The sequence below is a fragment of the Mesocricetus auratus genome, unplaced genomic scaffold (genome assembly GCF_017639785.1).
Source record: "Mesocricetus auratus isolate SY011 unplaced genomic scaffold, BCM_Maur_2.0 Super-Scaffold_100003, whole genome shotgun sequence".
Taxonomy (NCBI): domain Eukaryota; kingdom Metazoa; phylum Chordata; class Mammalia; order Rodentia; family Cricetidae; genus Mesocricetus; species Mesocricetus auratus.
Window position 1 is genome coordinate 119,346,074 of NW_024429188.1, and position 12,970 is coordinate 119,359,043.

The 12,970-nt window shown below is 39.5% G+C and overlaps 1 protein-coding gene and 1 pseudogene across 6 annotated transcripts in view; one reads left to right on the forward strand and one right to left on the reverse strand.

Annotated features, from left to right (window-relative positions):
- The window catches only part of Gab3 (GRB2 associated binding protein 3), a 107,439-nt gene that overhangs the window by 36,704 nt on the left and 57,765 nt on the right, over window positions 1-12,970 (reverse strand). For 4 of the 6 annotated variants that reach the window (XM_040744807.1, XM_040744805.1, XM_021223790.2 and 1 more), the window contains exons 3-4: window positions 12,272-12,491; window positions 11,306-11,787 (exon numbers count right to left, since the gene is read on the reverse strand). In XM_040744807.1, coding sequence (XP_040600741.1) covers window positions 11,306-11,787; window positions 12,272-12,491 — 702 coding nt within the window. The remainder of the gene's footprint in view (window positions 1-11,305; window positions 11,788-12,271; window positions 12,492-12,970) is intronic. The other 2 variants (XM_040744806.1, XM_021223791.2) reach the window with 1 other exon arrangement.
- Window positions 573-962, forward strand: LOC121139902 (annotated as a pseudogene).

Here is a 12,970-nt window from a genome sequence, read left to right on the forward strand (position 1 = left end):
AGCTATCTAACATTGCCAACTCCTCAGCTATGCATGTCTCAGTTCTTTTCTTTGATTTATTTCCTCTCCTATAAATTCTCAAAAAATTCCTTAAAATAGACCTAGGGTCAATGAATCTCTTTTTTTTTCATTATTTTGTTTTGTTTGATCTAGTGTAATCCTATTAGTTAAAGCTTCTTTCTCAAAAAAAAAAACTTCTTTCTCTGCCCATTTCTTTTTTTTTTTTTTTTTTTTTGGTTTTTCGAGACAGGGTTTCTCTGTGGCTTTGGAGGCTGTCCTGGAACTCGCTTGGTAGTCCAGGCTGGTCTCGAACTCACAGAGATCCGCCTGCCTCTGCCTCCCGAGTGCTGGGATTAAAGGTGTGCACCACCAACGCCTGGCTTCTGCCCATTTCTTTAATTAGCATATTCAAGCAGGTAGCTGAACCTAGTCCACTGGGACCCTCTCTGAAGCCTAAAATTTTTTCCTAAAACTCTGATGAAAGAACAGACAAATATTTCAATGGGCTGGAATAGAGAACTCTAAAGTAGAGCCACATAAATATGTTCTGCTAAACTTTGAAAATTAAGTGAATGCCATGCACTGTAGAAAACATACTATCGGGTTTAGGCTCAGGGTCTGGGAAGGGGCTGGGCCGCGAAGGTGGCAAAAAGAAGCCCCTGAAACAGCCCAAGAAGCAGGCCAAGGAGATGGACGAGGAAGGCTTTCAAACAGAAACAAAAGGAGGAACAGAAGAAACTGGAGGAGCTGAAAGCCAAGGCCGCGGGGAGGGGCCCCTGGTCACAGGTGGAATTAAGAAATCTGACAAAAAGTAAGCTGTTCCTCATACCTGAGATGATGGTGACCCTCTTCCATTCCTATTTAAACATCTGGATTCCCTACTATAACATCTTTGCCACCTACAGCTAGAATGAAGTGTTATCTTGGAGCTTGTTGTACATTGTAATAAATAAACTTTTGTATATAAAAAAAGAAAACATGCTATCTTTTCATCAAATAGCCCTGGAATAATTGAATGTCCAAATATAAAAGAAATCTAAACAGAGACCCTATATCTTTCACAAAAATTAACTCAAAGTGGGTCTTAGGCTTAACTGAAACTAGAAAAACTAAGGTACTGCTAGTAGGATAAAACATAGATAATCTTGTATCTAATGATGAAAAAAACTGATACCATTAATTTTTTTAAAATGACACTACCACGAGAAGGGGAAAGCAAACACAAACTAGGAAGAAACATTTCAAAATAAAACATACCTGATAAAAGACCGCTATCCAACACATACAAAGAACAATAAAGAAACAATCTTTACTAAAAATGGGCTAAATATCTTAACAGACACCTTACTATAGACTATGTACAGATGGCAAATAAGCCTGTGAGAAGATGTTTTACATCATATATTAAGGAAATTTAAATGAAATAACAAATAGAGTAGCTAAAAGCCAGACTACTGACTCCACCCCATACTAGTGAAGATGTAGAGTGAAAGGAACTATAATTTCTACCTGGTAGGGATGCAAAAATGATATGACCACTTTGGAGGATAGTATGGCAGTTTTATAAAAACCTAAAACTGTTTTCAACCATATGGTTGAAGAATTAAATTCCTTGTTATTTATCCAGAAGAATTAAAAACTTGTCAACAGCCTTCCAGGCCCCAACCTCCGGCGACCCCAGCTTCAGGTGAACTTGGGTCTCCGTGGGGCCACTCCCAATCCCCCGCCCAACATCAATGCCCTCAATCTTCCAGGGAGGGGCCCTGCTCCTGGCATCCAGAAGACCCGCCCACACAGGAAAGGCATCAGTCCTTCCAGGCCCCAAATTCCAGGGACCCCAGCTTCAGGTGAGCCTGGGTCTCTGGGGGGACACTCCTCCCCATCCCCAGCCCAACACCCATCACCTCAATCTTCCGGGGGTCCCGCTCCTGGCATCCAGAAGACCCGCCCACACAGGAAAGGCATCAGCCCTTCCAGGCCCCAACCTCCTGCGACCCCAGGTTCAGTTTCAGAGTCCCCAGCTTCAGTTTCAGGAAAGAAGGAGACCAGTGAAGACAGAAAGACCCCACCTGCACCCACTGGAAGAAGGATGGGAAGAACACAGAATAAGAGCTCACACAGCAATAGAAAGACCAACATGACTCCACCAGAATCTAGAGAACCAACGCCAGCAAGACCTGAAAAGCACTACATAGATGAAGCAAAGAAGACAGACCTTAAAAATTATTATATGAAGATGATAGAGACCCTCAAAGAGAAAATGGAGGAAGTACCTTAAAGAAATAAAAGAAAAAACAAAAAAATCCATGAAATGGGGGAAAAGGTAAACCAAATAATTTTAGAAATAAACAAATCTCTCAAAGAATCTAAAGAGTACCAAGAAAAAACAACCAAACAAATGAAGGAAACAACTCAAACAGTTTAAGGATTGAAAGCTGAAATAGAAACATTAAAGAAAACACAGAACAAGGGGATGCTGGAAATAGAAAACCTGGGTAAACGATCAGGAGCTACAAATGCAAGTATCACCAGTAGAATACAAGAGATAGAAGAGAGAATCTCAGGTGTTGAAGACTCATTAGAGGATATACAGTCGTCAACCAAAGAAAACCTCAAAACCAACAAATCCTTAACACAAAATATCCAGGAAATATGGGACACCATGACGAAGCCAAACCTGAGAATAATAGGTATAGAAGAAGGCAAAGAAATCATAGAAGAAAACTTCCCTAACCTAAAGAAGGATATGCCTATGAAAATACAAGAGTCTTACAGAACACCAAATAGGCTGGACCAGAAAAAGAAGTTACCTCACCATATAATAATCAAAACATCAAACCTACAGAAAAAAGAGAAAATATTAAGAGCAGCTAAAGAAAAAGGCCAAGTAACATATAAAGGCAGACCTATCCAAATTACACCTGACTTCTCAATGGAAACTATGAAAGCCAAAAGATCCTGGACAGATGTCCTACAAAAGCTAAGGGAACAAGGATGCCAGCTCAGACTACTATATCCAGCAAAGCTTTCAATTACAATAAATGGAGAAAACAAAATATTCCATGACTAATCCAGATTTAAACAATATGTATCCATGAATCCAGCCCTACAGAAAGTGCTGCAAGGAAAACCTAGACCCAACAAAGACAGCTACACTCACAAAGGCATAGGCAATAGATAATCCCACATTAACAAACACCAAAAGAAAAAGGGAGGGTAACCTACACACAATAACACCACTACCAATAAATAAAAAAAACCAAAAATCATCAATCAATGGTCATTAATATTCCTCAATGTCAACAGTCTCAACTTGCCTATAAAAAGACACAGACTAACAGAATGGATACAAAGCCAGAACCCATCCTTCTGCTGCATAAAAGAAACACATCTCAAAGTCAAAGACAAACGTTACCTCAGAGTAAAGAGTTGGGAAAAGACTTTCCAATCAAATGGACCCAAGAAACAAGCAGGTGTAGCAATCCTAATATCTAACAAACTAGACTTCAAATTAAAATCAATCAAAAGACATGAAGAAGGACATTTCATATTCATCAAAGGAAAAGTCCATCAAGATGAAGTCTCAACTTTGAACATCTATGCCCCAAACATAAAGGCACCCACATTCTTGAAAGAAACATTACTAAAGCTCAAATCACACATAAAATCTTACAAACTAGTAGTAGGAGACTTCAACTCCTACTACTCCGCTCTCACCGCTAGACAGCACCTCCAGACAGAAATTTTAAAAAGAAACAAAAGAACTAATAGAACTTATGACCCAACTGGGTTTAACAGACATCTATAGAACATTCCAGCCAAACACAAAGGGATATGCCTTCTTCTCGGCGCCACATGGAACCTCCTCTAAAATTGACCACATAATAGGAAACATAACAAACCTCCACAGATACAAAAAACATGGAATCACCTCCTGTATCTTATCAGACCACCATGCATTAAAATTAGAAATCAACAATAACACAAATCGCAGAAACCCTACAAACTCATGGAAATTGAACAATGGACAATTGCACCATCCCTGGGTAAAGAAAGAAATTAAAAAAAGATATTAAAGACTTCCTGGAATTCAATGAGAATGAAGACACAACATACCCAAACTTATGGGACACTCTGAAAGCGGTGCTGAGAGGAAAGTTCATAGCACTAGGTGCCCACATGAAGAAACTGGAGAACAGTCACACTAGAGAATTAATAGCACAGCTGAATGCTCTAGAACAAAAAGAAGCAAACTCACCCAGGATGAGCAGATGCTAGGAAAAAAATCAAATTGAGGTCTGAAATCAATCAAGTAGAAACCAGGAAAACATGGAGAAGAATCAATGAAACAAAGAGTTGGTTCTTTGAGAAAATCAACAAAATAGACAAACCTCTCTCCACACTAACCAAAAGACAGAGAGAGAGAGAGACAGAGAGAGAGAGACAGAGAGAGAGAGAGAGAGAGAGAGAGAGAGAGAGAGAGAGAGAGAGAGCATGCTAGTTAACAAAATCAGAAATGAAAAGGGGGACATATCAACGGACACTGAAGAAATCCATAGAATCATCAGTGCACACTTTGAAAATCTCTACTCCAAAAAATTTAAAGGAAATGGACAATTTCCTAGATAGATATCACTTGCCAAAACTAAATCAAGAGCAGATAAACTATCTAAACAGACCTATAACCCTTAATGAAATAGAAGCAGTCATCAAAAGTCTCCCAACCAAAAAAAGCCCAGACCCAGATGGCTTCAGTGCAGAATTCTACCAGTGATTTAAAGAAGAGCTAATTCCAATACTCCCCAAAGTATTCCACATGATAGAAGCAGGCGGCTCACTGCAAAACTCTTTTTACGAGGCTACAATTACCTTGATACCCAAGCCACACAAAGACACAACTAAGAAAGAGAACTATAGACCAATTTCCCTCATGAACATCAATGCAAAAACACTCAATAAAATACTAGCAAACCGAATTCAAGAACACATCAGAAAAATTATCCACCATGATCAAGTAGTCTTCATCCCAGGAATGCAGGGATGGTTCAACATTAGAAAATCTATCAATGTAATCCACCATATAAACAAACTGCGAAAGAAAAACCACATGATCATCTCACTAGATGCTGAAAAAGCCTTTGACAAAATCCAGCACCCCTTCATGATAAAGGTCCTAGAGAGATCAGGGATAACAGGAACGTACCTGAATATAATAAAAGCAATATACAGTAAACCAACAGCTAACATCAAACTAAATGGAGAGAAACTCAAAGCAATTCCTCTAAAATCAGGAACAAGACAAGGCTGTCCACTCTCTCCATATCTCTTCCATATTGTACTTGAAGTTCTAGCTACAGCAATAAGACAACAAAAGGAGATAAAGGGGATACAAATAGGAAAAGAAGAAGTCAAACTTTCACTATTTGCAGATGATATGATAGTTTACATAAGTGACCCGAAAAACTCCACAAGGGAACTCCTAGAGCTGATAAACACCTTCAGCAAAGTGGCAGGATACAAGGTTAACTCAAAAAAATCAGTGGCCCTATTATATGCAGATGATGAAGTGGCTGAAAAAGAATTCAGAGAAACATCACCCTTTACAATAGCTATAAACAGCATCACATAACTGGGGATAATGTTAACCAAAGAAGTGAAAGACCTATATATCAAGAACTTTGAGTCTTTAAAGAAAGAAATCAAAGAGGATAACAGAAAATGGAAAGATCTCCCATTCTTTTGGATTGGTAGGATCAACATAATAAAAATGGCAATCTTGCCAAAAGCAGTCTACAGATTCAGTGCAATCCCTATCAAAATTACAGCACAATTCTTCACAGACCTTGAAAGAACAATAATCAACTTTATATGGAAAAACAAAAGGCCCAGGATAGCCAAAACAACCATATACAATAAAGGAACTTCAGGAGGCATCACCATACCTGACTTCAAGCTCTATTACAGAGCTATAGTCCTGAAAACAGCTTGGTATTGGCACAAAAATAGACAGGTAGACCAATGGAACCAAATTGAAAACCCTGATTTTAACCCACACACCTATGAACACTTGATTTTTGACAAAGAAGCTAAAACTATACAATGGGAAAAGAAAGCATCTTCAACAAATGGTGCTGGCATAACAGGGTATTGGCATGCAGAAGACTGCAGATAGATCCATGTCTATCGCCTTGCACAAAACTTAAGTCCAAATGGATCAAAGATCTCAACATAAATCCAACTACACTGAAACTCTTAGAAGAGAAAGTGGGAGATACTCTTCAATGACTTGGTACAGGAGACAGCTTCCTGAACATAACTCCAGTAGCACAGACACGGAGATTGACAAATAACAAATGGGACCTCCTGAAACTAAGAAGCTTCAGTAAGGCAAAGGACACAGTCAACAAGACAAAAAGACAGTCCACAGAATGGGAAAAGATATTCACTAACCCCACATCTGACAGAGGGCTGATCTCCAAAATTTACAAAGAAATCAAGAAGCTAATCTGTAAAACACCAACAGACACAATTAAAAAGTGGGGGACTGAACTAAATAGAGAATTCTCAGTAGAGGAGTTTAAAATGGCTGAGACACACTTGAGAAAGTGCTCAACATCATTATCCATTAGGGAAATGCAAATCAAAACAACCCTGAGATACCATCTTACTCCTGCCAGAATGGCTAAAATCAAAAACACCAATGACAATTTATGCTGGAGAGGATGTGGAGAGAGGGGAACACTCCTCCAGTGCTGGTGGGAGTGCCAACTCATACAGCCACTTTGGAAATCAGTATGGAGATTCCTCAGGAAAATTAGAATCAATCTACCACAAGACCCAGCAATTCCACTCTTAGGCATATATCCAAAAGAGGCAAATTCATACAACAAGGACATCTGCTCCACTATGTTCATAGCAGCATTATTTGTAATAGCCAGAACTTGGAAGCAACCTAGATGCCCCTCAACTGAAGAGTGGATAAAGAAAGTGTGGTACATTTACACAATGGAGTATTACTCAGCAGAAAAAAAAACAATGGAATCCTGAAATTCGCAGGTAAATGGATGGCACTAGAAGAAACCATCCTGAGTGAGGTAACCCAGTCACAATAAGACAAACATGGTATGTACTCACTCATATATGGATTTTAGACATGGATCAGAATAGTGCCAGTCTGCACTTCCACTGACAGAGAGTCTGGGAAACAGGAAAGAACCTAAGAGATATGCACGCTACCCAAGAGGAGAGGAATGAGGCAAGATCTTCTGAACAGATTGGAAACATGGCAAGGGGTGGGGGGAGTGGGAGCTGGGAAGAAGAGAGGGGGAGAAGAGGAAGAGAGAGTAGGTCATGGGGGAACAGGAAGTTGAGGGGGGCGGTAAAATAGGGGGAAGAGGGAATCATAGGTTAGAAGACAGATCAGCCACCAGTGTGACCTCTAGTGATTTAAAGGGATGACATCAATTGGCAAGCTAAGCAATAGTGGAGAGACCACCTCGAATGCCCATTCCTAATAACGAACTTGATGTCTATAACCATCCTGGAGCATTCATCCAGTGACCAATGGAAGCAGAGGCAAACACACAATTAAGCACTGAACAGAACCCAAGGAACCCAGTGACAGAGAGAGAGGAGTGATGAGCAAATTGGCAAAGAATGGGCTGGCAAAACCATCAGAGACAGCTGATCTGAACAGGGGAGAGCTCTTGGACCCCAGACTGACAGCTGGGAGGCCAGCATGGAACTGATCCAGACCCCCTGAGTGTGAGAGTCAGTGAGGAGGCCTGGGCAACCTATGGGGCCCTGGGCAGAAGATCAGTGTTTGTCCCTGGCATACAAACGGACTTCGTGTGTCCATAACACAAAGAGGAATGCTCTCTCAGCCTGAACTCTTAGGGGAGTGCTGGACCCTGCCCTGAGTGAAATGACAGACTCTAGATATCCCCTATGTGGATGGAAGTGGCGATATGGTGGGAGGCTGGGGGGGATGGTGGGAGGGTGAGGGAGGCGGGAAGGGAGAGGGAACTGGGATTGACATGTGAAGCAAGCAATTTAAAATTAAAATAATAAAATAAAAAAGAAGAAAAAACTTGTCAACATACAAAAGCTGCACATAATGTTTATAATAGTTTTATTCATAAATTGATATAGGAGTTAAAAATAAGAACTGATGTTATTACTATCTGCAGATGATATATCAATACAAAAAATGAAAAATAATCTACATATTTGAAAAACTGGATATATCAAAATAGAAAATCAATTTGAATTTCATACAACAGCAAAAGAGTCAAATAAACTGTTTTTGACAATAAACAAAATAATAAGTACATGAGAATATATTATAAGGAACTAAAAAACTCAGCAACAAAATAGCAAGTTATCCAAGCTTAAAATGATCAGTACATGCCGAAGGGATGTCTCAGAGGTTACAAGCACTAACTGCTCTTGTAGAGGACTAAGGGTCAATTCCCAGAACCACCTAGTGGCTCACAACCATCTATAACTGTAGTTCAAAGGATCTTACACCTTCTTCTGACCTCTACAGACACTGTGCATAGGCATACATGCAAACAAAACAAATATAATATAAAATAAAAATAAATAAACCCTGAAAAAAGATTAATAGACATTTCCAAGAAGACAACAGATGGCCAACAAATATATGAAAAATGTTCAACATTGTTAACCATTAGGGAAGTTCAAGATTAGATTATTAACTTAGCCCAGCTATGATAACAACCATAAAAATGACCAAAAAAAATCACAAGTACAGGTAAGAATGTGGAAAAAGGCAAATACTTACACACCAGTGGTAGGAATGTGAATTATTGCAGAAATTAAAGAAAATATGAAGTTTCTTCAAAAAATTAAAAATAAGCTTACTGTATTATCCAGCAGTTCCAGGACCGGGTTTATATGTCCAAAGGAAATGAAATCAGAATGTCAAAGAGATCTACAGTCCCAGACTTACTAAGATACATTTACAGCAAAATGTCCATCAACAGGTAAAAGGAAAAAGATGTGTCATATACATACATGCACATACATTTGCATACACACACATGCGCACCATCATATATGCACACAGTAACATGTTCATTCAGCCATCAAATGAGAACTCTTTTAATTTGAAAGGCTATATCAAATGAAAGCAACCAGACAAAGAAAAACTGCTGCATGATCTCAAATGTTAAATATAAAACGGTTAACTAAAAAAAAAAAAATGGGGTCTAGCCCTGTGGTTACCAGGAACATGGCAGTACAAGGAAATGAGATGTTGATCAAAAGGTCTAAACTTTTAGTTTTAACACAAGCAAGTTCTGTGGATCTAATATAAAACATGGATGATTATGGGTGTGCTAAGTAATCTGTGATCATCCTTACAAATTACATATGGATAACAGGAGATGAAAGAATTTTCTAACTGATTTCTATCAAGACAGAAAGATTCAATGATTAAGAAAGTGTGGTAGAGCCGGGCGATGGTGGCACACACCTTTAATCCCACACTCGGGAGGAAGAGGCAGGCGGATCTCTGTGAGTTCGAGGCTGGGCTGGACCGACAGCCTCCAAAACAATACAGAGAAACCTTGCCTCGTAAAAACCAAAAAAAGAAAGTGTGGTAGTGGTACAAGTTGAATTGCAGAGGAGAGGAAACAGAGCCCAGATTGAAACCCTTATACACATGTGTTTCATTTATGATAGAGGTAACAGAACAACCTTCCCAATACAGGGAGCCCCATCATGGAATAGACATCCAGATTAACAAAAATTGGGCCTTCCCTAATTCTGCTTCCACACACAAACTCCACATCCAAATGGATGGCAAAGGGAAAGGAATGGTCAACTTCACATGTTCCCTCTGCTTTGTCCAACTCAATTTGCTTCTACTCCTCACTGTTGTTTCATGATCAAAACTCCTATTTTCATCTATTTTAACCTGTGTTTGTTTATATCTGAAAGAACATAACATGGTTGTTTTATGTTTGTCTCAAGACTTTCAATTCATTGTCACACTCGATTATTCTACTAGCTTTATTCATTTTGGTTTCTTTTATTTATTCTTTTGGTTTTTCAAGACAGGGTTTTCCTGTATATCCTTAGCTGTCCTGGAACTCACTCTGTAGATCAGGCTGGTCTTGAAGTTAAAGATTCACCTAACTCTACTTTCCAAGTGCTGGGATTAAAGTTGTACACCACCACCATCCAGCTTCAGTTTCTAAATTTTGCTTGCCAACTTTTATTTGCCCCCACTTTTTGTCACTATTCCCATGCACCTTTGTGCAATAAGCACACACCCATTTCACTGGAGTTGTCTGATGTGTGATGGTTAGTTACATCATTAAGGGACTTTTGAGTGTTTCCAGAGTGACATATTCCCTAATCAGAAAGAGATTTGAAAACCAATTGGCATTCCTTACACTTTAACTAGCTCTTTTGATATATAGTCTTAGTAAGTAATAGCATGCAATTGTATTGAAGAGGAGAGAGGGAGAGAGAATGAGGTTTTTTAAATATGTCTGAGACTAATTGGCATAAGGGAAAGGAATAAGATGCTTAAGCTGATTAACTCATGGTAAAATATGAGACTGCCAAAAGAAGCAGTAAAGAATTTACTAAAAAGTCAAAGTGAGGATACTTGCATGGACTTGTGTCTAGCAGCTTCTGAAGGTCTCAGAGAGCTGGAGTGGAAGGGCAGAGAGTGGCAGAAAATGACACTATATGCAAAATTGCAAGTCATTCACCCTGGAGGGTATGTCAGTAGACCAGAGTTAATAGACTAGGTGAGAATTACATATGCCAGTTAGGATCTAGAAAGAACATGTGAATTGGGAGGCTGAATGAGACTAACAAAATTGATAAGAAATACAAGGCACTATGATCTACAGTCTTCATGATCACTATACAGGTGAGAAGCAGAGAAGAGAATGGGGTTGAGCTGAAGAAAACCACATGACCTTCTGTACTAAGTATGTATGTATTCAACTGACTCCAAGCAAAACCCAGCAGGTCAGTCTCAGATGAAGGGATTACAACCTGGGCAAGGATTCACAATGGACAGAGGCTCTAGCCTTTTACAGTATCTTTAGCAACCTAAGAATCTTCCCTGGTGGCTAGGCTCAAAATAGGGGTGAAAAAACAGGAGAGTTCTGTGTGTTCTCACTGTACATTCAGCCTCATTAGGAGTCTGGGTTGGTTTGAACAATGAATGCTATAATGTGGACACAAGGTGTGATAAGGAATTGTGAAGGATAGTCCTTGCCCATAATTATGTATCTGGATATTAACACCCAACACTTACCTTTCCATGACCCTGCATGATCTAAACCAGAGAGAGAGATTCTTCTTGGCACCATAGTATACCCTGGCTTCTTGCTACTGCTGTACCCAGTCAACAAGAGCTGATCTATTTGACGCCGTTCAGAGAGATAACTTGGCTTAGGTGGACGAGGCGGTGGAGTGTTGGACATAATGTTTACTTCTTTTGCTCCATTGGGTAAGGAAACTTGCTTTTTTTCTACATGAATTGTAGTATTTAAGGAAGATTCCAGAAATGGTGAAGAAAACCTGTGGTTCCTGGATGGGACATTGATTTCTCTGTTCCAGATTAGAGCAGCCTGGGGCCTTGTGGAAGACACATCCTGAGATCCATTCCCATGGTGCAGGGGGTGGACCAAATTATTAGCAGTAAATGGCTGCAGACCATCAATAAAAACATCATCAAATGAAGTCTGCTCCAAAGAACGGTCTGAATTTGACCAGCTATCACATCTGGTGGGAAGACTAAAGGAACAAAAGCATACAAATTTGATTGATATATAAACATCCACACACAAAATCCACATGTACCTCATTCTAAGTTGTCATATGCCACACTTTTTCTACTTACAGAGACTTATGCTTTGTTATACCAACTCCTTAGTGCAGAAAAAACTCTGTTGGTTTTTCCATTCTGTATAGTAGCAGATGAGTATGAAATGCAAGGTGAGAAATGAAAGCCACAATGCTGAAACCCATGACTCATTTTATTTAATATACTACTTCATCTTTAATAGTGATATTGATAATGATCTGCCCTTGTCCTTGGCAATAATAAGAAAGAGATGAGAGTATACCAACCTTCTAGAAAACATTCTTGCTAAACAGACTTATCTGGCTACGTTCTTTGAGCACATCTCAGAGACAGACTCTGCTGAAGGTAATGTGAGCTCTGTGAACAGAGTAGAGCATTCTAGAAGGCCCAGCTGAGTCCCAAAAGTAAGCATACCTGGCATGGTGCAGTCTTCCAGTCTCACAGTTGGACAGGATCAGATAATCAGGAAGGAAGAGAAACTCTGACTCACTTCTGGTTTCCTCAGTGGCTACAGTATTACTGTTTGGGTCATCTTTTGGCAAGGCAGAGTTGGCAACATGGGCAGTATGAAACGAACTGGCAGGGGATGGGTGGAGGGGGGAGGGCATGTGAGAGAGACTCTCCACCGAATCTGCTGGAAAAATCATTTCCCAAAGTTAGTGTTTTAAGAATGGCTATAACACTCACTCAAAGTTTCTCAAACAGTATCCAAGAACCAAATAGAAGATGCAAATCACAGCTGGTGTTTGTACTGGTGGAGGCAACCATTTCCTCAAGCTATAAACAATGTCTGGGAAAGGAGACCAATGTTCCAAGAGTGAAGTGTTGAATCAATTAAGAGAAAAAAAAATCCACCCCAAAACAAGCATTCTTGGCCTGAAAACCTGCAGTTCAATAGTCTATACACAGCTTAACAGTCCTCAGCAGCAGCCTTAACTCATTGTTTATACACTCAACAAATATACGTATGTCTGTGCATATGTATTTAATGCGTTTATGCATAATAAGTCTATACTTACATAGACATTCAGGCATACAAATATTATGGTTTGGATGTGATGTCTCACCCCCAAAAGGCTCATGTGTTGAAGGCTCTCATACTAAGTAGTGAAT